This window comes from Gouania willdenowi, chromosome 12 (assembly GCF_900634775.1).
Source record: "Gouania willdenowi chromosome 12, fGouWil2.1, whole genome shotgun sequence".
In the NCBI taxonomy this organism is placed as follows: Eukaryota; Metazoa; Chordata; class Actinopteri; order Blenniiformes; family Gobiesocidae; genus Gouania; species Gouania willdenowi.
Genome location: NC_041055.1, coordinates 22,100,795 through 22,128,214, shown reverse-complemented (window position 1 = coordinate 22,128,214; position 27,420 = coordinate 22,100,795). Strand labels below are relative to the sequence as shown.

At 38.3% G+C, this 27,420-nt stretch overlaps 1 protein-coding gene across 1 annotated transcript in view; it reads left to right on the top strand.

Moving 5' to 3' along the window:
* The first annotated feature begins 6,021 nt into the window (after positions 1-6,021).
* unc5cb (unc-5 netrin receptor Cb) overlaps positions 6,022-27,420 on the top strand; it is a 159,421-nt gene continuing 138,022 nt past the window's right edge. Inside the window, exon 1 of the mRNA XM_028463505.1 lies at positions 6,022-6,527. Within this exon, the coding sequence (XP_028319306.1) occupies positions 6,410-6,527 (118 nt within the window). The 5' untranslated portion in view covers positions 6,022-6,409. The remainder of the gene's footprint in view (positions 6,528-27,420) is intronic.

Genomic DNA, 27,420 nt, shown 5'->3' with positions numbered 1-27,420 from the left:
CTTGTTATAAGGTGGCGCCTCGACTTGGAAAATGAGGCTCCTGGTCATTTTGGACTTTTACCCCCTATTGAATACATCCCGCAGGATGAAATACTGTTCTCATGTACACATTGCATCAAGATTGTTTTAGAAATATGGCAATAACCCAAGCTTTCTTCCTTTTGTTAGGCCTGGTCTCATAACTAGAGCAGTGCTTCTCAAATGGGGGGACGTGAAAGCACTCCATGGGGTACTTGAGACAGAGAGTGGAAAATTAACAAAAGAAAGCATTATAAATATGGGGTTTTATTTTTTTATATTGCCAGCAATTCACAAAACAACAACAAAAAAAAAAAATCATGACAAAATTGAAGAAAAATATACTGAATAATAAAAAGAACAAACAACAACAAAATGACACCAAAAAGAGACGAAGAGAGAAAATCACTATTACCACCAACAAATGACAGGAAAATACACAAGATCACTACAAAATACACAAAAACGACAGTGAAACTTATAAAAGACATAAGAAACAGCCAAACGACATCAAAAACACACTCTCACTCACACACACACACACACACACACAGAGAGAGAGAGAGAGAATAATGTAAGTAATACCAACAACACACAAAAACACAAAATAAGAGAAAAATATACAGAATAAAAAAGGCAAACAAAAAACACGCAAAATGCTGATTGATATTATTTTGATTAGAACATCAACTGAAAATACAAGAGTCAGTCTTGGTTCCAAACATTGCTGAAATAAAATCTAAATACTGTTTCATTCCACTTATTTACAAAATTAGATTCTTTCAAATGTGTGGTATCACTCATTCATTCCATCTTTATGCTGTAAAGTTATTTTTCACAGAATTCTGAGCAAAATGTTCTCGTGGGACAAATGGGGTACTTGGATTCAAAAGTTAGAGAGAGGGGGTACTTGAGCTAAAAACAAAAGTTTGAGAACCACTGATCTAAAACATACAAAGCTGAAATGTGTTGACAGCAGAATGAATGTATTTCTCCAGGGTCAACAATGGCTAACATTCACAAAGGTATCACTTTAGTATGTTGCTAATGATTTACCATATCTGCAATGCATAAAAGTCTCCTCATTCCTTTACTGAGTCAAAAAAAACTAATGCTGACATCTCTCCCTTTAATATTTCTTTTTCAGGATCTCTAGAGTTACTCTCTGAGCCAGAGAAAACAATCTCACCATGAGACTCTGGCTCTTTCTCCAACTTTTCCAACTCTCCCCTTTGGTTTGACCTTAAAGTTGTTGATTTGTTTGAATGAGGACATGAATCCAACCAGAACTATAGACACTGTTATCCAGCAGAATGCATGAGCCTTAAAGGTGTGAGGCAAACCAGCTTTCGTGGTTCCTACTTCATTCTTGACTGCAAGCTATGAGTGTTGAAGGTCATGAAGCAGAGCCAAAAGAAAACACCGCGACTGCAATAACAAGGACATCCTCGACCCCAGTGATTTTTAACCACTGCGTTGTGACTCACTAGTGCGCTGTGAAGAGCATCAGGTGTGCAGTGTAAAACTGTTAAATTACTGATGTGGTCCAGAGATGTGCTAAGCTAAATAACATTTGAGTTATTTTGGTAAAGATTGATTTTATTCAATTCAGGATTCAAATGCTGGGAAAATAAATGCTTCTTACAGTAGAGTTTTTAAGATTTTTCTCCATTAAGTCCCAAGAGAAATGCTAAGGTAATACCCTGCCAAATAAAAGAAAATACCATGACATCCCCTTGTAATGTCGTCACCTTGACATCTGCCCTTTGACATTAGAAAACTGGTCATAGAACACATAAAAACCAGAGTTTCTAAAATAAGATTTATCTGTTCAAAGGTGGGTTTTTTTTTGCAGAGACAATTTCAAGTTCATATTTCACATTAATCAGTGTCAGGATGACATCAGTCATGCATATATAACGGCTCATTATCCCTCTATCAGAATTAGTGGAGCAAATGTCTCTTGCCGTCTCTGCTTATCTACTCTCTTTGTGTGTTTGCAAGTACGCCAGTAACACCGCACAGCTTTATGATCGGCTTTTCTGACACGGTACTGAGAAATAACACGTGCTGTGACCAAAAACAAAACAAAAACACAATAAACAAGTTGAAACTACAATAAACCAAAGAAAGATTTACCGAAATGTGCTAATGTAGCATGAACTTGTGTCTTTGTCCTAAGATAATTGAAAAAGAAACAAAAACAATGAAGGCATTGGTCTGGCTTTTATTTATCAATTCTAAAGTTGTTTACCCTTTAAAATTGCAGGGAATTAAACTTTATGCTCTCAACATAGGAGGTCATTTTAATTATCTGAGGGAATCTATTTGTATAAAGATAGTAGGTATATGCAATAGATGGATCCATCAATCAATTGGTTATTTACATTGGACACAGTAAATACTAGACCTATTTTTACCATCTTGCTGCTCTTGAAGTTCATTGTCCAATCCACTTATTTCATTAACTAACACATCAATGTGTGTTATTGACTTGCCTGATAGTCAAACGTATATGAGATTGACATTGAAACGTTACAATTCAAGTAGAGAAACGGTGTTGTGAATAAATAACGGTTGCTGTTTGGCTCAACACAGGGCCAGCTTTAGGTCATTTGGTGCCCTAGGCTAGAGTGGACTTTGGATTTTTAATATTAATATTCAATTTAGAGAAAACATTTAAGTAATTGTAAAAGGTCTGTTTCACGTTTATTATACCTTTTTAAATTATTGTTTAAAAATAAATAAAAAAAATGGAGGGTGCAAATTGGGCAGCCGCCTGTGTTGCTTGCTGGTTCAACATAAGAAAAACACCAATATCATACATTCATTCATCTTCTGTATCCACTGTAACCTATACAGTCACACAGGGTGCAATGTATCAAAGCTATTTTAATTTTCAATATCATACCTGTTTGCCCGCAATGGTCCCACAGAAAACCTCCGCATCTTCATCTCTAGGAGCTCCAGTTTAGCCTCCAGAACCACTGTTTCCAAACCATACATCATGGAAGCTTTAACAACTATTTTATAAACCTTTCGCTGTCCTTTTTCATACATAGCCCTAGACACTCACCTTCATCCATCCATGAAAAATGCTTGTCTTTTTGCTTTTGTACTTTTGTTGCTTTGGAAATTTGACCTCCAGTGTATACATCATAGACATCCACCTTCACTATTCTGTAACCTTGTTGTGGTTGGGTTAACTTATTTCTGCAGGTTTTTATTTTGTTTCTTCACTATGGGCTGAACTAGATTAGTTATCAGGATAGAACAAGCCAATGCTGAGACCTGATTGGTCACAGGAGGTAAAAGGTGATTAAAAATGCACTGCTCTATTGTGGGGTAAGATAATAACAGTGAATACAATGTAGACATTGGACCAAAATGGAAAAAACTAAATTAAATTATATATTAAAGTAAGTCCTCAGTGGTTTTGAGCAGATTGCAAGGGTCAGAGCACTCGCAAACGTCCACCAAGCACCAAATATCCTCTTTGCCGGATATTGGCAGTTATCTAGATCAGTGATCCTGAGCATGTTTCCATGATCATTCATATTCTAAAGGCTTGTAAGACATTTCTATCCCCATTAATAACGATAAAGTAGGTCCACACCATTCAAAAAAACAAAAAAACAAAATCCGAATTAAATGCACAATCCAGGTCTGATCCGGATAAAACTCAGTGGGCTAAATGAGCAAATAATTTGAGATAACTGAGTCAAATTTTTTAAAAAAAATCGGTGAATTGTGAGCCGAGATATGCATTTTATGAAATTTCGCCAATGATGAGAGGTAGAGAAATTTTGATTTTTGAAATTGACCCAGAATCAGTATATCAATCAGGATCACCTCCAAATAGAATCTTTCATGGAATAACTCCTATCTCTGGTTCAAGTTCTGTCAAAATCCGTTAAGTACTTTTAATGTTATCCTGCTAACAAACAAACAAATAAATAAATGCTGGTAAAAATTTTACCTCCGTGGCGGAGATAACTAAAAATATATGTTGTTCTAAACCATTTTTCAATAAATCTACATAATGACATTAGATTTATTTTTCCATCCAAACTAAAGGGTGTTTATTTACTCATTTTACTTTTTTATTTCTTGTAATTATGAATCAAAAGTGTAAATGTGTATGCTTGAGGAGACTCATTTTTAATTGAGTAGTAGAGAGAGGGTAGATGTAAATAAGCTATACTCAATACTACTTCTTTTTGGACATGTTTTGACTAGTAACACTATGTGTTTTTTTAGGTTACTTTCTCAAGCTACTCGCACATATTGGAAAATAAAGCATTCAGTCATTTGGAAATGAGATATGTTCAATATTCACTGAACATAAATATAAACGATTATGTTTTTGCTCCCATTTTTCGTGAGCTGAACTCGAAGATCTAAAACATTTTTTATATACACAAAATACCTATTTCTCATAAATATTGTTCACAAATCTGTCTAAATCTGTGTTAGTGAGCACTTCTCCTTTGCAGAGATAATCCATCTCCTTCGCATAGAGTTTATATTTTTTGTTCAGTATATGTTCAATAATACAATTTAAAAAAAGGTAGCAACTGTAATGTTACATTGCACTCTCAACTGATAATAGCTGACTCTTCTTTACTTCTTTCATTGTCCTACCCTAACTCCCTCTTCCCTGTTCCTTTAACTCTCACTAAGGTGTAACACTGCCCTCTCTTTATATATTATCCCTATGTAAAAGTTGTTTCTGTGCGTGGTGGTTCTTGAAGCACTGACTCCAGCTGCAGTCCACTCTGTGTGAATCTCCCCCACATTTTTGAATGGCTTTTGTTTCACAATCCTCTCCAGGGCGTGGTTATCACTACTGCTTGTACACTTTTGTCTACCACATCTTTTCCTTCCCTTCACCTCTCTATTAATGTGCTTGGACACAGAGCTCTGTGAACAGTCAGCCTCTTTAGCCATGACCTTTTGTGTATTGCCCTCCTTGTGCAAGGTGTCAATGGTCGTCTTTTGGAAAACTGTCAGGTCAGCACTCTGCCCCCATGATTGTGTAGCCTACAGAACCAGACTGAGACCATTTAAAGGCCTGTGCGGGTGTTTTGAGTTAATTAGCTGTCTTCAATATTGAACCTCTCCACAATGTTATAATTTTCGGAGATACTCAATTTGGGGTTTTCAGTAGTTGTCAGTTATAATCATCAACATTAAAAGAAATACATTATACAAGTTTCACTTTTTGAATTAAATTACTGAAATAAATTGACTTGTTCATGATATTCTAATTATATGACCAGCACACGTAGTGTTAAAAAAGAGGTAGCAAAAAAAAACAAAAACTTAGGGACCCCTTGATAAAGCCTTGCCCAACCTTTGGCTACCTCCAGTATAAAATGTAGTTCCGCCAGTGTTATTCATGAGTCCATCCATCCATCCAGGTTAGCCAGTCACACATGTACAACCAAGGCCCAGGGGCCAAATCTGGCCCTTTAGAGCGTCACATTCGGCCTGCTTGAGAACGTAAAAATGATTTAAAAAAACACATGAAACCAGATATCTCAGCTATCCAAATACAAAAACTCAAATTAAAATCCACAATATTTGCAGAGCTCAGTTTTCTAGTTATTATATCACATGACAGCAGTCATTTTTAATCTCAAATTGTTGAGAGAACTCTCAATTTTTCCCAAATCTAGCAAGTTTTCCTCAAAATATTCCACAAAATTTCCCCAAATCAGTGTGATTAAGTGAAGTTATTATTGATACGTGCAAACCAGCGCACATTCATGTTGAATTTGCTTATTTTAGTTGACCATTTAAGGTCATACTGGTCCGTATTTGGCCCCTGAACTAAAATGAGTTGGACACCCCTGATCTAAAGACTTCCCGTGTGGCTCTCAGGTAATAAACCGCATCCATTCCTTGGCTTGCGTCCGGACCGGGTTTTGTTAGAGCACCGCCACTTTCCTGGAGCTCTTGGATTGGCTGGAGGAGAAAGGTAGCCCGTGGAGACTGCTCCATCCCCGGCTCACACACTCCTCCACACGGCTCACACTGCTGAGGAGGCTGGACAGAGAGGGGACCCCGCTGGAGGACTTCGAGCATGAATCTACCATCAAGGCATCGATCCACACCTTTAAACCAACCCAGAGGAAAACAAACGGAGAGCGCTTTTAACACCACATCTGTTTGTTTGTTTGTTCCATCGTTAGAAGCGATGCACCTAGAAATCACTCTATAAACTGTCACATGTTGGTGAAATCTCAGCGCTGCTGGATCCTTGGTTTTTTATCTCTCTCTCTGAGCTGATTTTTTTATTTTTATTTGGAACACCGCAGTGACCGAGCTTTTCCAGACGTTTTTTTTAAAAAAAATTTTCTCCCATAAAGACTTTACACTTGCAGTCATGATCCGGAGCGCTCGGAGTGACAGAGAGGGGAGAAGAGCCAGACTGTGCCCGGAGATGCTCACCCTGTCCGGGCTGCTGCTCTGGCTGCTGCTGCTGGATGTCGGCGGAGCTCAAGGTAAACACAGCTTTACTCCTCCTAAAAGTTTTATAAAGTTCTTTGGACACAAATCTACTGAATTCTACTGGAAAAGGTCATTGTAATAACTAACTTGTGTCAAGAAAAATAGGCAGTTTTCCACCATTTGGCTGGAAAATCACACAGAAATTCACACGTGTGTCAAATGGAGATAATTAACACATTACACGGGTGTTTACAATTTAAAAGAACATTTTTGTGTGGTCTAGCTCACTTTGGGTTTAAAAACGTGCTTTTAAAGGGATCAAACAATTGATGCTGCTACAAAAAATACACATGTATCATATTTATTTAAAAAAAAAATGTATTACAGCTTTTTATCACTCATAGTATTTTCTTATGAATTTTGCTTGGTTTATTAGTTCAAAATTAGATGTGAAGTCACTCATTTCATTTATTTATTTATTTTTGCTTAAAGTTGCTTATTAGCTTTAGTTTCTAAACCTAACCCTGTTTTTCATGGCTGCTGAAAGTTAACTGAATATTCTTCTGATCTTGTTTTCCTATTTTCATCAGTTCTGCATAGGCCTACATAACCATAGCCAAATTATCCACAACCTTTCATTTCTTTCATGCTTGCAAAGGAAATTAAAAAACAACATTTCATCAGTGAAGGCTGTATGTAGGAGTTTGTGCAAATGTCTCTCAGATTTTCCTCTCTAGTCTGCAATCATCTCTAGCTATGGAGGAGAACGAGGTTATCGGCTGTGGAGGACGCGCCGTCAAATCCTACATGTGTGTGCTTTTAAATGTAAAGCTTCAATGATCACACCAGAGGAACAGGGACTTAATTAAGTCGGACGCCTGAGCACAGAGCTCGGACATAGCCGTGGGTCTGTGAGCAACCTTATCTTCTGCTTAGACCTTCATCTCCCTCTTACATAGTTAATGAGTGAAGGAGAGAGAGAAAGAATGAAGAAACAGCACAGGTTCTGTTTCTGAAGGGCAGGGGGGGAGATGACATAATGGCCATCCTGAAACCCAGGAGAGCTGTGTCATTGACTAGGTGGGAACACGAACATGGTAACACGGTTCCTCTCTGTCCATTAAGAAGTCGATACATGGGGAGAACACTATTTGAGCCTAATTAATGGGCCTTGCTATTTTGGAGCAAATGATGACGAGCACTACATTTCCACATTGCTGTAGAGACACTTCTTTAGTGCAAAACTACTGGTGATTAAAGTGGCTCACTTACACTGTCATTTCCCTGTCTTGTGTGAAACATTGGATACAAATAGAGATTTTTAGTTGTTGTTGGTGTATTTTTTTTTTTCTACGCTACCTTCGTGAGGACTCTCATCCCCCCCCACACTCCAGTGGGACGGCTAGCTCGGAGAAATAAGAGCGCTCATTAACCCGCTGAACTCTTGACAAAAGGAGACAGGCTGAGACAGATTTTAAGTGAGGAGCTGCCAGACAGGTAGCTGAGAGCTCTGTAAGCGAGGCTTTATTTGAAACCTGTGGTGCAAGAGAAGGAAGTACTTATCACTCCATCCAGGAGCTTAAGGTCTTCTTTTTTTCATAAAGAAAAGGAGAAAAAGAAAAAAAAGAAAGAAAGAAATAGACAGTGGATCATTTTTTTGAAAATGATCTGCAATCATGGTGTATTTATTTCCCTGGTGGCTGCTGTTACCTGCATAAAAACTGATATACTGTAGCAGCTGATCCATTTTTTTTTTTAAATCTTGGAACTAATAATAAGTGAATACAATGATCTTCTCCAGGGATATTTGTTTTTAACTGGGAGCCGCGTTGTCTTAAGTCGTGTTGCATATACCCATAGGATCAGGTGCATATTTACGCATAATGAATTATGTTACAGAATGTAGGCCAGGAAGATATGTTTCAATTACTGCTAGCCCCAGGTGCTTTGTGCAGTTTGCATGCTCTCACTTTGGCTTGTATTTGTTGTATTCTCTCTGTGTACTTCAGCAGTTCAATAACAATAATCTTACTGTGATGGGAGTCTTGGTAACACTTTATTTGAAGTTTTATACATAAAGGCTGACATTACGATGTCTTTATTATGACATTACACCTGTTATTAGCATGAATAAGGTGTCGTAAAGGCTGTCATTAAGTGTCGTTCGTTACCCTAACCCAGTGGTCATCAACATGGTGCCCGCAGGCACCAGGAAGGCCGCATGAACCACAAGAGGTGCCCCCCCCTCCTCAGGCCTGCTCCAACAAGACCACTAGTAACCAATGAGCTCCATCTAAAATATGATTTACTGGCCAGGCTTCAAACTCACAACTATAATTACAGACGAGAGATGTAGTAGAGTTTCATACTGCTGCACTTCCTAAGTTTTTATTTTTCACTGAAACTTTGGGACAATTCTAAATGTTGCAGATAGAATTTTCTTAAAGAAGCTACTGTTTGTTATAAAAAGTTAAAAAAAAAAAAATTGTAAAATATTGAAAAAAATTGTACAAATGTCACGTGTTTTATGATGAATTAAAAAGTAGTTATAGTGGCTAGTAAAATAGGAAGAGTAATTTTTTAATCAAATGTAATGAAAATGAAACAATTTCTTGAAATGCATGTTGAAACATTTCCTACCTTTTCAAGTTACAGCTAGTTTTCTTTATCTCACCCTTTATTTAAAGTGAAACCGTGAAAATGTAATATTTAAGAAGTGTGTATCAAACTGGTAGCCCTTTGAATTATTCAGTACATTTGAAGTAGCTTGCAGTTTCAGAAAGGTTGGTGACCCCTGCCTTAACCCTACCTAACCCCACTAGATCCCTCCACCTAGCCCAAAAAATGCCAACATAGCTCCAAAGGTGTCATAATTAAGGGAACAACACTTAATAAAAGTCTTCATGACACCTTATTCATGCTAATAACAGCATAATGTCAGCCTTATGTATAAAATTTCCAGAGAAGTGTTAGTGTAAGTCTTTAACTTGCGCATAGGAGTATAAATGTGTTCTGAATGTGTTGGAGCTGCAGTGGACTGGCAGTCTGTTAGCGGTGTGTCGTGTCTTTCAGCCTGAGTAAGCTGGGATAGGCTGCAGCGACTAAAGACCCTTAAGCAGGGGTGGACTGGCTATCTGATATACCGAGGATCGTACTGGTGGGCCGTCGACCCAAAGTGGGCCTTTTCCAGTCCGCTACTAGTTTTTTTTTTTTTTGACGAGTGAAAGGGGACGGGACTTAGATAAGCAAACTGCTTCTCTCGTCTCCTGTTTCGGCATGTACAAAAAGGAAAAAATAAAATAAAAATGAATGCAACCATGTCAGAAATATACTGAATAAATAAATAGATAAATAAATAAAATAAAAAGGAGGCAGACAAAAGCATCCAAAGTTACTAAAATGGGCCAAAGCAGTCAAGAGTGGGCAAAATGTGGCAAACAGGAGTGAAAAAGGGCAAAAATGTGGAACAAAAAGAGGCCAAATGTAGGGCAAAAGAAAACAAGTGATATTTATTGGTCAAAAGTTAGCTTATTTGGATGAAAATTGGCCAAAAAAACAAATTGAACAAAGGACAAAAATTGGATTAAAGTGTCAAAAAGAACTTAAAAAAAAATAGGAAAAAAGGGATTTTTATTGGCTAAAGTCTGAAAACAGAGAAATAACTTTTTGAAAAGGGGCAAAAACAGGAGAAAGGAAGTTGCAAAATGGCCAAAGGAAAAAGGTTTAAAGGGGTGAAAAGTTTCCCCATTTTAAAGTTTTTTGGGGGAACAATAATTCAAATTAAGACATAAAAAGCCACATGTTGATCATAACTGACCTAATAACGGATTCTCCATGGTATCACTGATAATGTAGGGGACTGGTATGGACAGAAAATGCCAGGGTTGAATTTTTGTCCCAGTCCAGTTGGGAGAATGTAGAAATAGATGATAATTCCTATGTATGAATGTATTCAACAAAGGTTGTTTGTTTTATTGAATCATTATATAACTTGGATTTAGTGCTACACCAATGACGACTCTTTTCTTTCTCATATTTTCCTGACCTTAATGCTGGCATTTGTGCGTTGTTTTTTTGTGTTCGGCTGGGACTACATGGAAGCTGGCCTCCTGTGATTAGTTCATTTTTTCCAGTGTCGCTCTCATGTCTTCGCTCTTCCTCTCCTTCCTCTCCTCCGCCTCATGATTTGCTGCTTCGAATAAGTTACAGAAATAAATCTCAAATGTTATTTTAAACATATGATTTTCACGGCATGTCGCTTCAGTAGGAACTTTGCAGCTTTACACGTTTGACGTGCACTGATCGACGTGTGCGCTGCTTTGTAATGTAATGTGTACGGTGTATGGGAATTGTGAATGTTATTTTTTTTTAATCCTTATTTTCACAACTGCTTTCCTTGGGGGCCTGAAAACTGCCTCTGTGGAACTCGTAACATTACAGTCATTGCGGTCCTTCTATAAACAGGCCCTACATGCACAATGAGGACATTGTGTGGAAGCAGAAACACTTATACATTTCCTTCTTATGACAGCCTTTCACCAGAATGTGAGAGCCGACATGACACATTTAAAGTCAAGCTATTTTTTGCAATTAAAGGGTTGCAATGAATTTGAAATAAAAAGCAAAGCTAAAAATGTGCAATAATCGAGGTCAGAGTTGCATGCTGGGTTTTGCTCGCCAATCCACAGACAGAGCAAGCAGTGAGTGATAATTACTGTGGAAAGTAGCTGCTGAGTTTGCTTCCCTGCACCGCTTGATGTCATATACTATTGTTAAAATGCAAAAAAAAAGCACACACACAACACACACACAGGGTTATTTTTAGAAGAGGGAACAGCTCTCGTGCTTCGCTGGCAAAAGTTTTTACTGTGTGCCTGTTTATTCAGACCTAGAGTCAACATTTTTCATGTAAACCCCTGACGTATGAGTTTGTTTTTACTTTTTATTTACCACACCTATGTTTTTATCTATCTAAAGACTGATCAGTGGTTCTCAAACTTTTTTTGGCTCAAGTACCCCCTTTCTCTTAAGTACCCCCTTTGTCAGACTACAACATTTTGTTTACAGAAACATTTTAAAACAACTATAGAGCATAATGAAGGATTGAACAAGTGATCACACACATCTGTAAGAATCTCATTTTGTAAATAAGTGGAAGGAAACAGTATTTATTTAGTGCAGTGGGCCCCAACCTTTTTGTGACCCCATTTTGATATCAAGGGTTTCTGGGGACCCCAAAGACATTTTTGATCATGTTTGAGCTTAGATAAAAAAATTTTTACTGCATTTTAGTTAATTAAAAAAAATTCAAAATTGTACCTTATTTAAACTCCAGGCGACCCCACATGGGGTCCTGACCCAAGGTTGAAAACACTGATTTAGTGGCTCCTGAATAGATTGATTTCTGTAGTTTTTATCATTTAGACTGGCACTTTATTTGTTGATTTTCCTCTCTAAAGTATCCCTTGTAGTGCCATTGCGTACCCCTAGAAGTACACATACCCCCATTTGAGAAACACTGGACTTGTACATACAGCACATAACAAAAAAAAAAAAACCTGATTTTGTGATGGTATTAATGTTTGTAAACACACACAGACAGAATTGATGTGTATAAGACCACATGATCACATGACTTCTGATTGGTTTGTGTCCCATGTGACGTACTTATAGTTTACTTTTTATTAGTTGAAGAAAATATCAATATATTATAACTAATTAATTCCTGTACTGCAGGTTTTCGATGCCTCCCTGCTCCAAAACACCTGAATCTAATGATGTCATCATGCAGCTGATTCAATCAGCTGTGGTAAACCAGCACCAGCGTAGATTTTTAAATTTTTTTGCATTGTTAAAGACCAGAAATAACACCTAATGCTTTTTAGCTAGAAGCTGTGTTAAATAAAACACATTGTAGTATTGTCAACATTGTGATTTAGCAGAAGGATTTTACATGTTTACCATGTGAAACATGCACGTGTTGGCTTAATCGTCTTCATGTTTGTAGATAGCTTGACCCTGTGTCAGCCAAGCAAAGGCCTGGAGTACGTTATCCCACCTTTTACCAGATGTCAGCTGCATGAACTTCTCCAGAAAAATCATGCACAGTCTGTTGATAATTGAATTCATAAAATGGCAAATTAAATAGCTATGGAGTCGGCATGTTATGTTTTTCCACATCTTAATCCCTCCAATGCGTTCTTGGGTCAAACATTTTAAGCGCCATGTTATGGCGATATGGACCAAAGCTCATATCTTGATATATTTTTCTCAAAATGCCAATATACGATATACATCTCCATATTTTTATCTTAATAAAGTCTTACCAGAAAGAAAATTCCGGTTTAAATTTGCTGATGCAAAATGCCACACCGGTACATTAATTAACAAACAGCAGCTGCACAATATGTGCCACTTTTGGCTATTTCTTAAGGGACAGCATGTGTGAGTGAGTTCTGTAGTGTGGCTTGTTTAGGGGAAGGTTTGGGTTACAAAGCACTTCGTAATCCATCTAACTGTGCTTTTAATGTTGTTCTGAGAAGTAGAGCAGAAGAAAGCAGCGACTCTTAAAATCAGAATTTAATACAAAATAATATATAAAATAAAAACATATTTTAGGCAATATTGTAATTTTCTATATATTGCCAAAATAGAAAACGCGATATATCTTGAATCTTGATGTATAGGCCTACATCATGTTCTTTCTTTTCAACCACTTTTTTCCCACTTGAAAGCGATCTACAGATGTAGCTTACCTCCACCAGTATATCTTTAATGTGAATATATTACAGTATTATTATTTCTGGTAAATCCCAGACATTAATATTAGGGATGTGTATCGCCTGGCATCTGGCGATACGATTCATATCCGATACATAGGTCACAATACGATCCAATATATCCTGATATTAAAGTATAAGGCGATTTTTTTTTTGTTTTTATATTTGACTTAAGAAACAATTAATCTATAAATTTGTACACCTTCGTGAGAATATTATGTATGAAATATATTTTATTGGCATATTTTACACACAAAACATTGGCTTTAACGTGCCATGTGTCAGCAACTTAAAATAACATACAATCTGCCTATGGCTTTTAAACCAACTTTGACTTTAGTGCAACTTAACTGAGGTATATGTTTAGAACAACAAATAAATACAGAATGTTAGTACTTTTTTTTTATTGAAAAAACACAAGCAGGTCAACATGCCCAGGTTTCAGTGCACTAAGTTCTTTGTGCAGTTACAATGTATCCTGCAGTGGAACAGACTTTCCTGGTTAAATAAAGGTAAAAAAAAGAAAATAAAAAAAAATATATAATATGTATATATATATATATATATATATATACACTAGTCCCTCGTTATAACGCGGTTCTCCTTTCGTGGCCTCCGTATTTCGTGGATTTTTTTTACAGTACAATTTTGCATGCATTTTTTTTAGTGTATGAACGCGCATTGTGTTCTGCTTCCTGATTGGCTAATGCTGCGTTCACTCACCAGCAACACATCTAACACGATGAGTTTCACTGCCTGCTGAAGCGAGGAGCTGTGCTCCTTTTACTCCTCTCATAAACATAAACCACCAGTGAAAAAAGCCGGTGTGATTAGCGGCTAATGCTATGCTAGCTCAGTGCTACAGAGAGAACTTTTACCTGCTACTACCACCTCCTCGCTGATTCACACCTAATCCTTCCTAGTCCAGTCCCGGTTATGAAGGCTGTGTCATACAGCTCCAGGTGGTCACACACAGCTTCTACTCCATGGCTGAATGGGTGAACACACCGGTGCCCGTGTTGACGGCCTGATGTCATCGTCAACAAAGACTCTGATTGCGTTCGGCATCAATGTCTGATCGCTAGCGGTGTGACTCTGAAGTGCTTTAAAATCTACGAAGGTTTGAGCTTTGAGAGTGTTTAAACAAGAGAAAAATGTTAATTCCTGTCTGAGAAAAGTGTATAAAGTGTGTGGTGAAGGGTTTTACAGCCTTAAAACATGTATAATAATTGTAAAAAATAAAGCTGACTACTTTGCGGATTTCGCCCTACGTTATTTTTTAGAACGTAACCCCCACGATAAACAAGGGACTACTGTATATATATATATATATATATTTTTTTTTTTTAAAGTAAAAAATAATCCATATTTAGAATCTATCCGAGAATCACAGGACGTAATATCGCGATGTATCGCCAAATTGATTTTTTTTCAACACCCCTAATTAATATTAATAATTTGAAAGTATTCTCTTGTTGATTCCTACAGTCTAGTTTACTTTTGAATGGAAAACGTGCAGCGACAAGAATCCTTTCATCTTGTCCTAATGAGCCACTTTACTCTTCAGTGGCTAATCACAGTCAATGACTAGGTCATTATTAGATTTTTTTGTTAACGCTTGTTGTTGTACAAAAAACAACGACTAGAAAGACATGTGAAAGAAAGGATCTTAGGGAATGGTGGAAAAAGTATCAACTAAAAAAGAGAGCGGGTGAAATTGAGAAGGAAGAGAGGTGGGTTTGGAGCGAGGACAGGGACGAACAGGGGAGGAGAAGAGACGAGAAGAGAGTGTGTTATTAATCACCCCGTGTGACACTCAACTATGAGGAAGCTTCACAGTGCAACATTCACTTCTATTAGCAGTCCATTAGCAGAGCTCTGCTCAAGTAGCAGCACTTGACAGGTAGGCCTGTGCCAGAATGGCTGACCTGTGTCCCTTCACAATGCACATCACATCACTTAACTGCGTGTGTGTGTGTGTATGTGTGTGTGTGTGTGTGTGTGTGTGTGTGTGTGTGTGTGTGTGTGTGTTTCCCCTGGCTTTTTGCGAAGTAGTCCAAGTGCACCACAGGGCAAAATTGACTGTGGCACTATGAGCAGCAAATGAAAATAATTGTATTAAAGGTCTCACTTTCAATTAAGCTGCTGGATGAAATTGGATATAATGAGTGCAAAGATGATTATGATGGTGGTGGTGATAGTGACCTGAAATCCACCTGTGAGCCCCTTTGTGCAGGAAAATGGTCCTTCAAAGACTTGCTGGCGGATGCATTAGAGTTTTAGTCATTTCTCATTCAAAGACTTTTTTTTCTTTTTTTTTTTTTTTTTCTTTCACGAGCCATGTGATTATTGGATCCGAGTCAAGGGGAAAGGGGTGGAGACCACTGTCCCTGCTCTTGATCTTTTAGGTCATTCGTGATTTGAGATCACAGGCGACAGTTGGAAAATCAGAGGCTGAAGAGCAGGAGATGAAGAGCAGGATGGAGCTGGAAGGGGAGAGCCAAGTGATTACCAGTTAAGTGGCCCTTCTCATGCCATTAGGGGAGCAGGGCTGACAGAGCACACGAGTGAATGGAAGTACACACTCCACGTTTGCCCTTTAATTTGGCATCATGGGCTCAATCCCCACCCACCCCCCTTGCTGTTCAACCACTAATGTCCCCTTGCATTTTTGTGGTTTTAACAGGTAATCAGTGAAAGACATGTTTTTGCAAAACCAGTCAAATGGGAGCTGGAGGAGCTGAAGGTCAGCACCTGGAACCAACTTTGATCTCAACAGAATATATAGTCACGGGTTTGTTTTTCTTTCAACATTAAAACATTCCTGCTTTATTTAGTCGTTAATAACAGACTTTTATCTCATCCACTTTTTTGGCTCAAGTACCTCCATTCTCTATTTCTGAATCCAAGTACCCGCTTTGTCTGACTACAACATTTTGCTTAGAAAAGTATTTAAAAAAAACTAGCATTATGATGGACTGAATGAGTGATAACACACGTTTTAAAGAATCTCATTTCGTAAATAAGTGGGAAGAAACAGTATTCAGTGCAGTGGTTCCCAACCTTTTTGGATCGTGACCCCATTTTTCTTTTTCTAGAATTAGTTTATCATGTTTGAGCTCAGATATATATATATATATCTATATATATATACTCAATGTGACCCTACATGTGCTCCCGACCCCAAGGTTGAATAGGTTGATTGTAGGGCCATTGCATAACCCCAGGGGTACACGTACCCCCATTTGAAAAAACACTAAACTAGAAAATCTCTATTACTGTGCAACTAGTCTTTCATTTTTTTTTTCCATCATTTTGTTTTCTTTCTCTCTCAATGTTGATTAGTGTGCAAAACAACCAAGTACTGCACTCTTTGCTAAAATGTATTCACATAGGCAAAGTAAAAACGCTCAATATGCTGACGAGCATTCAAATGCCAACAGGATGCCGTTATTTCCCCGATGTCCTATAGCAGCATTCCCTGCAGTCTCGGCTCATTCATCAAATACGGGGGCAGGAAACTACCTCTGTAACTACCACGAGCTAAACGTGGCACAGTGAGAAAAGAAAAGCTCAAATGAATAAGGAAAGAAATGTGGTCCAAGCATGCTTTTTTTATTAAAGCTTGAAGGAGGACAGAGATCCTCTTCTAAATGTTTGATTGGATTGGTTGCGGTAGGAAGTGGGGTTTAAATGGATGCAACAAACAATTATGGACCGCTTTGGAATCTAACTTTGACTGCAGCAACAGTAGGTGTGGGAAAAATGTACTCATTTTATTTTTTAGAATGGCTGGAGCAGAGTCTGAAATGTACTGCTTATATTGGAGATTTTAGATGCAGGACGATATAATGTGACACTCCTTTATAGATATATATATATATATATATATATATATATATATATATATACTGTATATTAGGGGTGTTGAAAGAAATTGATTTGGTGATATATCGCGATATTAAGTTGCACGATTCTCAGATCGATTCTAAATGCATCCATATTTTTTTAATTAAAAAAAATATATATATATATATATATATATATTTTTTTTTGTTTTTGTTTTTTTAAACTTTTGTTTAACCCGGAAAGTCTTTTCCACTGCAGGAGACATTGTAACTGCACAAAGAAGTGTACTGATACCTGGGTATGTTGACCAGCTTGTGTTTTTTAAATAAAATCTAAAAAGAAAGTACTAACTTTCTGCATTTATTATTTGTTCTAGGCATTTACCTCAGTTAAGTTGCACTAAAGTCATGTTGCACTAAAGTCAAAGTTGGTTTAAAAGCCACAGGCAGATTGTACGTTATTTTTTTATTTGAAGTTGTTGGCACATGGCATGTTAAAGCCAATGTTTTGAGTGTAAAATATGCCAATAAAATATATTTCATAGATAATGTTCTCATGAAGGTGTACACATTTACAGAATAGTAGTTTCTTAAGTCATATGTATATAAAAAAAAAAATCCCAGTAATCGCCTTATACTTTAATATCGGGATATATCATATCGTATATTATGACCTATGTATTGGGATACGAATCGTATCGCCAGATGCCAGGCAATACACATCCCTACTGTATATATATATATATGTTTTTTTTTTTTTTGCTGATATCAGGTCGATATCCGCTATCGATCTGATATCAGGAAACAAAAATTGCACACCCTCTCATGACCTCACAGCAGTCCCCACAGTTTGAGAAGCACTGGCCTAAAGCATTATGTAGTAACTGAATATGAAAACAATTAAAAACACTTTGAATTCAGCACCAGGATATTCTAAATCTTACCCACATGTTATTTACTCTTTGCGAGTTAAATACAGTTGAAGTAATATCTTTTAAGATGTGGAAATAATAAACCCTAAATGCTTGAGTCTTAAGTAAAGCTTAATGTAGGAATTCCCAAGCTAAGGCTGGATACATAGGATCTAACTTTCAGCTGGCTATGGCTTTAGCTTTTGCAGACATGAGGATGTATTTTGATGGTGGAAGTGACTGAAAATAATTATAGTGTTTGTTAAATTTAGGTACCCTTGTTTTTCTCATTTTTGCTGCATTCATATGTAGATTCAGAAGAAAGAAAACACTAAGGTCATTTAGGGAAATACCATCAAAAAATGCACATCACATCCGTTTTTGCCGTTTCCATCATTTCTCCATCCTTGCGCTGATGATTTCAAAGCCAGACTTTACACATGCACCTCTGATGAGAAACACCTACGTACATTTCGGGCAGTTTTTTGAACAAAGATGATATCAGCGGTGACTCATAACACCTGAGTCATACAGGCGGCACAGGATCACCTGAGCTTTGATGTTCTTACAGCGCTGTAGCCCCCTCTTCAGAATGAAAAATACAGCTGCTATCTTTTCCTATGCGCTCTGACTCTGATTGACGAAGCTAAACTCCGAGTCCTAGTCCTGGCTTTGCTGTGCGTCCTGTGCTCAGAGCCGGAGCCTCGCTGCTGGAACGAGACAAATGCAAATATATGAAGGCCTCCTGATGAATAAGTGAAATATTCATCTGTAATGAGCCCTTGGGAAAAAAAACTAGCTCATTTATAGCTTGGCCATCAAATCTAAATACACTTTTTATAACTGCAGGCTTTAAAGCATTTATCTTGTTTTGTTAAGTGTGTCTCATCTCTGTGAGGATAGGGGGTTGGTTTCCAGGTCTGACTGAGGTGGGTTGTGGTCTTTATATGTCAGCAGAACAGGGAGAGGGGTGAGGGAGTGAGTGAGTGAGTATGGGACCCCCTTGTCCCAGCTGAAACACGAGAGCAGGAGACCCACACTCTCCATTTCCTGTCCTTACTTTATCAGCATCCTGCTCCCTGTTATTTCTGCTCTCTTAAAGCATCTGATGAAAGCCTTAGTACAGATAAATGTTTGTGTCTCTGACTTTTTTATGGGACTCAAATGAGGTACTTTATCCGCTCGTCCTCCCCCTCCTCCTCCTTCAGTTGCTCTTTTTGCTTCGTGTCTATGACTGCTTTTCAAATGCCACAAGAGAAGTTATAGCCTCTGGTTTATATTATGGTTCCTTAAAGATGTGCTTGGGACACTTTAAAGGACAATGGCCGCTCTTGTTCTTCTGAAGGAATATGTTTTTTAGGAAACCTCAGGGGGAAAAGCCCTGGAACAAAGGTGGATTATCTGATTTAGCCACATTTGGGTTGACTTTCTGCAAAAAGAATTAACAACACAATGAAGGCGTTAGATGTGGGGGGATAAGTGGTCATAGGGTTTTTTTTTTGTTTGTTTTTTTAGAAAATACCCTTAAGTCTCGAGTATTTCACATCTTATCACCTGCTACAGTATTTGATTTTCACTTTGACTCATAGTTTAGAATGCTTCTGTTTTCTTAGCTTTCCGCATGAATATATAGCCATGTGAGCGTCTCTTTGTGTCTGTCGGCACATGGAGGAGAGTTTGTGTGTGAATGTGCGATGGTGTGTTTATTCAATAATAACAGGGTCTGGGGAAGTCTGTTTCAAATAAATCTGTGTGAATACCAGACCATTCATCCCCAGGAAATCAATCTTTCTCATAATTCCCCTCATTTTTCTTCCATCTGTTATCTACAGAGCTGCCAAACAGACTTTTAAACAGAGCAGACCATTACTAGAGGGCAGAATTAAACGTGTGTCAGAATGCCAGCCTTTCACGCTGTTGTTTTTACCGGGGTAAATGAGGTGCTAAATTCAAGCTTCACAACAGTTTTGTGCTGTTTCATGATTAATCCTCCACAACTCTTCATGTGCTTCCTTTTGACAAGAGTGAAGACGAGGCGAAATGTAAACCAGGGATGTTTGAAATACACTCAATGGTTAACAGTTGTCTTATTTCTGTAATTACTCTGCATGTCCCAGCAAACACTGTGGAATTCATCGCATGCATGGCAAAATTTACTCGGTTTCCTCAGCGAAGTCGGAAAAACTAAAAAGACTTGACGGGCCGACCCTGCTTCATAACCATAACCACGAAACCACCCACTGATGTGACCTCTATTCATCATTTTGGGCTTTGTTAAGTCAAGTCCGGTAATAGCTTGCAACTTGAGATTGCTGTTGGGTGTCAGCACTTTCCTGTGTTTCTGAGCATGTGCCATATCTCCACCATCAGTCCCCAGTGACTTAAGCACTGGCAGACAGTGTTTAACTAGGGCAAGCTCAATAGGTGTCATTTAAATGGAGCCCAGACAGAAGCCCCACAGTGAAGGGTTATTTTATGGTTCCTTACACGTAAAGCATACCACTGAAGCTGATGTAAGTTTCTTCCAGTGAAGGAGGAATATTGGGGTTTATCTGTGTCTTTATATTAAAAAAATGCCTAGGTAATATTTAAAAACCACCATTTAAAGGAAACGAATGAGCGGTTTACTTGTTGGTGATTTGTGAGCCTTCTTCTTTAAATGATGCTATGGAGACGGAGCTGATCATTCCGGTAGAACTAAAAGTTCACCTGCTGTAAATGTCAGGATTACATGATGTTCTCACACAAAAAAATATGAGTAGGAGCAGCCTGTGTACTGCAGGCAGCACTGTGTCTCTCCTAGTGGTGGAAATCTGTGTGTATTCCCCTGTTACACACAAAAAAAGTTACAACAAAAGTTCAATATGTGTTGAGGATGTGTGGTGAGAGCTTGTTAAAGGTGAATGTAACATGTCAGTGTCTGGGTAGGTTTTGTTTTTCATAAATATGACCTTCCTTGGTCGAATTCCCAACAGTCAACACATTGTGTTTGCTGTTTAGGCCTGCAGATGCCTTTTCCATTCAGGCATGAAATCCATAACATGGATGATATAGACGTTGTCATATGACATACACAAATGTCTGAAGAGGCAAGGATCTGTTTAAATGTTCATGATAATTCATGTTTATGATAGTGTTATTGCTAGCCGGCCATGAAGGTGGAAATGCTTCATTAGTAGCTCTCGTGGTCGAGACAGATATTGCTGTTCATGGTCTCCTGCCATGACTTTTTGACCTTCTATCTCCAATGTGATAATCTATGTTGTACCATTAATCACAGCATTTTTCAACCATGCATTATGGCATGGTAGGGTTCCATGAGAGTTTGTGTGGATAAGAAATTGTCCAGGTGTGCAGCTGTCCATTTTTAATTAATCAGTACCAAGATTCGTTTTTGCAATTGTCATTGCATGTATTATACTATAATTTGGGGCAACGCCCATATAGGGAGTAATAGTAATGATAATAATGCATTTTGTTTAAGGCACCTTTCAAGGTACCCAAGGTCACCGCACAATCAAAGATAAAAGCAAGTTTAAAACATGCAAAAAACAATAGAATATACAATGACAATAAGGTGGACAATGATGGAAGAGCAGTTGATTAGTGGGAGTAGGTGAGTGTAAACAGATGAACTGTAAAAGTGAGTCGGTGTTTCGGAGATCACGAGGGAATGAATTCCAGAGCTGGGGAGCAGAGCAACTGAAATAATTGTGGTGTACTGTATATATTGTTTTGGTACTTATTAATGCTTGATCAGACTGTGAAAGCACTGAAATCAGAACTAAACAGTAGATGCACCAAAAATCCTCAACTTGGCTTATTGGGGATGTTATGGTTTATTGTCGGTATCCAAAACACTATTCCAGACGGGTGCACCCTGATATTATAAATTTATGAGTTTACGGATAAGTTTGGTGGAAAAAGTGGGCCCCAAAACACACAAGGGCTTTGTAGAATTGCTTTCTCCAAGTCATTTTGATGGAGAAACAGGATCTCAGTTTAGAAAAGAAATGGCTAAGCTTAGTAAGATGACAGGCCTGTTTCTCTAATTCCAGACATCTATAAACAATGACTCCATACAGTACACCAGCTGCGCTGGAATCAGCACACCAACAGTAAACTGATACATCATAATGGCCTGCTGCAGATACGCTGTAGCATGTGCAGCGGAAACCGATAATTCAGTGGTGACACACTTCACATAGGGGTTCCCAGGGTCTTTTAGGCTCATGTGAGGTAAACTGATCTGTCAGGTAAGAGTAAAAGGGTGGTTGCTGTGCTGTGGGAAGAAACAACATGAAACGGTTTGTTGGGTAAATGAAAGTGCTCGCACATATATGTACTGACGTGTTTTTCCGCAGTTGCTACCTCTTTGCTTTGTGTTGGTAGAGAGCCGCACATGACCAAACCAAGGCATTCATATTTCTACAAGTCTGCCAAGAACTAGTCATCCTCTAGCTGCATTTCATTTTTGGTATTTGTGCTTCTATGTGCCAAATATTTTATTTAGCAGCCACGTTCTCCATGATGAGATCCTGCCAACGAAAGCATTGATACAGCCCAAGGAAGAGTGGGAAAAGTGGATGTGAAACACATGATTAAAAAAGCTAGCTATGTAAGGGCCACTCCTCAGCTGCCTAGAACCGTCTGAGAGCCCCAAGGATTCGGACACACCAACCTGCATCTGTTCTGGGTTGTTGCAAATCGGCTATTGTTTTTTTTGAAAACTGGCAAAATCGTAAACAAACAAACTTTTGCAATACTGTTTAAACACAACAGTATTGCAAACGCTGGACAACTGAAGTAATTAAGCCGCCTGCTCATGCAACCTGCAATTTCTGGGGAAGTTTCTTTATTTATTTCCCAACCTCATTGTGTTTCCCCTTTGTGGATCCCACGTATCAGCTTAAGCTAGTTGTCATTTAGACTTTACCATTGTATGACATGACAAGCCCCCACTACTTACACTGAACCATTAAATTTCACTGTTTTGTCATAGTTTGCATTCATAACAAAGACTCAACATTAACTTTGAAAAGGTCACTTGTCAAGTCAGATATAAAATCTACATGCCACAGTTAAGATTTAGTTGAGAAAAATGAACTATACACCACTGGTCATAGTGTGTATAATGTGTATGTGTTAATGTTTAATAGCTTACTAAAAATTCAGTTCATACATGTCGGCACACACACCTTAACTCTATCATGTGTCTGCAGCAACTACTGGATAATTAGTTTTTCTGAGAAAATTATTTAAATTCAAAGATTCTGGTGTCCTCATCGACCTGATGTAAAAAAAGAGAAGTATATTGATCATTAGTAATCAATTTATTAACATTTTCCGTACAATATGGTCTATAATGTATAAAGAAAATGTATTATTGGCTAGTGATGAGAGGGTGACCTACAGCTGATGTGTTCCCCCAATTTACAAATCTGTAATAAGACTAATAACCCTTCTATTATGTTTGTGCCATTTATTTTGTTTATGCATATGCTACAGCTGACAAAATCACACTAAATTTATTGATCAAAGTCAAACAAAACAAAATGCTTTGATTTGGTGGACCATTTTGTACCAGGCCATGTACCCGCCAAAATCCCCAGGCCATACGAAAAAATAAAGATGGCCAGTATGAAAGTTTACTTCTGGCTATAAATAAGTTAATTTTACTTGGACTTGCCATATCAGGCAAGTTTGGGTAAAGATAGTTCACCACACTATTTAACTTGGCAGTTGCAAGCCGGCAAGCGTTGATGTCGATTCTTGGTAAACACTTGTCATAACGCAGTGTGTATTGCCTGAAGAGTTTTAGCTAGGCATGCCAAATCCAAGGAGTGTCGACGGTCACTCCTCTAGCGCGCTGATCCGTCTGTAGTCGTGGAGTCAAATGGTTTGGTCAAAGCAATTCTGACACGCGAGAGGTCGGACAAGTAGGAGGACAAAAGTGATCAAAGCTTTGATGGATGTGTCGCAATGAGGGGATGTAGCTGTCTTACATCTATCAGTGGATAAAGGTTTTCTCTACACAGCCTGTCACTTCCAACTTTGGTCTTCATTTTCTACTCATTTCTCCCTTTGGCTCTCTTCTTTCACACTGTTAGAAGAGGCTGCGTGTCAGTCAAAAAACTGCTGTCACTGCCTACAAAGACAGTGTCTCTAAAGACTTGGAGGATTATTTGTTACTGAGCAGCCCCCACTTACATGCAGATAATCTGAGTCGTTAGCATCGGGGTGGTCTCTTGGGAGTGTAGCAGACATTTTCGTTCAATCAGCAGTGGCGCTCTCCCTCCCAAAACTCACTTGTAACACTTAAGTGATAGAATTACGGCCTGTTTTGCATTGGTCGGCCTGTCATGGTTATATACGAGACAGCAATGTTTATGGTAGAAAATGGGGCCCCCCCTCCTGCTGCTCATTTAGCTACAAGAGGAATAGCTTCCATAAGATTTAATTTATTTATCATAGAGGAGGGCTGGGATGATTCTTTAACCAGCATTGTCAATGTGGCTTCCTGAGTGCCATTCCTATGAGAGTAGCAAACACAAGGACATATGGTTGTAGTCTTTGCTTAAAATAAAGCATTCTTAGCTTTATCTCACACTATTTTGTCATTTTTGCTTTGTAATTAGATACAGCAGTAAATGTCCATCAAAGTTTGATATATCCAGTCCGTCAAACAATCACAAACATTATTTGTGAAACCTTTAACTACCGCCAACCGGTGAATGACCCCACATCTTGCATGAAACCCACCGCAGCCATGTGCTTGTAGATGTTTCTGCCGTTTTGTTTCACTCGGTAAAATGACCACCATTTGTGCTAATACACTAACAGCTTACCCTGCCTTTTTTAGCAATTTCTTTTTTTGGATTTGAATACAATCATAATAATCTAAACCAGCAATTCTCAACTGGTGGGTCGGGATCCAAAAATGGGTCGCAGACATGTACTGGGTGGTTCATGGACAGCTGGTCAGAAATGACTTAATGTCTCTCATGTTGGACTTGTCTTTTATTTTAAAAGAACCTTTTCTTTTGACAGGCATGCTGTAAAATGCATGTTGCAAGGAAAAACTTATAGATTTTTAAACATATTATATATATCTGTATGTTTTCAACAGCTATTTTTGAAAAACTAAATTTAATTGGTTCAATTCTAAAAAAAAAAAAAAAGGTGGGTCGTGATTTAATGACCGTGGAAAAATGTAAACCACTTGTTTATCACAACACATTAAAAACACACTTCAGATGAAGCTCTGCATGCTTTTTCAATCACAAGATAACATGATCACTAGTCCCACACGTTGCAAACACGATTCACGGAATTATTGGTGAAATTGGACATATTGGTTTGTTTGTCAGACTTTCTAGATATTTAACCACTGATTTTCCAGTAATAGCTTGTAATTGCGTGATATTGTCCGAAAGAAATACATGTTAGATATTTGCGTGTCTTGTTGGGACCTGATTTTAACTAAAGCAAGAAGGTCCTGTGTACGATTCTTAAGTTGGATCTTTCTGTGTGACATCCACATCGGCCTTTCATGCTTTCATGACATTTCTACAGGTACTCAGGTTTACTCCACTATGAAATTATCCACGGTCCATCTGCGCTTAGTTGCAGTGGCTTGAAAAATCGATCGACTCTCACCTGGAATTTTATTGCTCATTGTTCAATGACAATTATTTCCACCCGCACAACTGTATTTGTCTGCAGAAACGAGAAGACTATTCCTATACTGGTAATAGGGCAGTAGTGGATAGTTCATGGTGGTTGGAGAGTGTTTGGTATGTCATTATACCCAGAGCAGATGTGCATGGAGTTGTCCACTAATATGGCTAGTAGCTTGTAAAACCAACAGCCTCAAAAATACTCAACAAAGTGACTCTTTAAGAATCACTAGCAGTTTGTAAGTTGAATGAGTAGCTCTGAAATGATAAACAATAAATTAAATTGAATTTATTTCTATGTTTAGTCTCTGATTCTTTGGACTATGCAAGGAAACTAGAGTTTTTTTAGAAAAACTGGAGGAAGGAGAACCTGCAAAGGTCACAGAATGGTTCAAGCCAACAAAGGCAAACACATTGTTTTATGATAGTAAATACTCCCCATCATTCATTTCTACTCACTTATGCGTAGGCATATTCTGGGAACAAGGCAGTACCATTGTTTAATGTGTGATGACCTTCTACAAAGGTGAAGAACAAAAGTAAATCTACTTAAAAAAAGAAAAGAAAAAAAAAAAAACTTAATTTGCCAAAAAGGAAGGAATGCCACAAATACAATATTATAGAGTTGGTATAAAAGTTATTTTATTGCAGCCTATAAAGAGGAACATGAGGTAAGCAGTTTGTGAATGATTGAATCTAAAAATCAGTCTCCTAAATTGCAGAGGACTCTTAAAAAGAGCAAATTGAATGATTTGTTTTACCTTTCATATTTTTAAGTACCCATTCGTCCTATTACAGCAGAAGTCTAGTGATAACATTGCCTCGCTAATCTCACTGATGGTCACATTGCCTTTTCATGCCCCAGCACTCTGTTTTATTGGTGCAGCATGATTCTGCGTGTTTTGACCATTGTTTACGCCACCACATGCCACTTGTTATCTTCTACAGCAAATGGCCTTGTCTTTCCCAATCTTGTCTGGCTTTTGTCTACTTTTCTTTTTTTCCACTGGATGAGCAGCCATTTAGTGCAAGGGTCAGGGTTGTAATTGACAGCCACCACTAAACAAATCTGCCCGTGGAGGCGGTAGACCGAGCCCAGCTCCCGTCCCCTCCCGCTGCTCTAATCTAACTAATGCACCCGTGTGTGTGCTGGAAAGTGAATTAAGCATAGAAAACTCAATACCTGATCCATCTGACAAAGCTGCCTGCATGCACATTAGCAGTTTCTCTGCAGCCTCTGTAATTGTATTACACAAGTTGGACACTCTAACGATCAGGCCTTACACACACTTACACACTCGCGTTGTTGTTGTTAATCGCTGCCTTTGCTGGTCCAGGAGACGTGCAGTAGGCCAAGAACACAGAGATTGAGATGGAGAATGACGAGGCGGGTCCCTCAGCTCTCCCTCAAGGCTAACATAAAATAAAATCATAGTCAGTGTGTGCATGTGTGTGTATATTGTGCTGCATCGTCCTCTTGTTACTTTTGTATGACAGCCTGTTTGTGACTGTTGCTTTTCTCTTTAATCACTGCCTTTTTGGGCACTCCTGCTGTGTGGCCCTGTTTTTGTCTCTGCTTTTTGCATGTCCCCACTGTCTACTGTCAGCGTAGCGTCTGTCGACCTGCCTCGCGCTGAGGACCACAGGAGGATAAGATTAGCTTCAAAACTTTTTCTCTTTTTCTTGCTTCATTTCTTTTGACATAATTAGACCCAAGCAAGATGAAAAA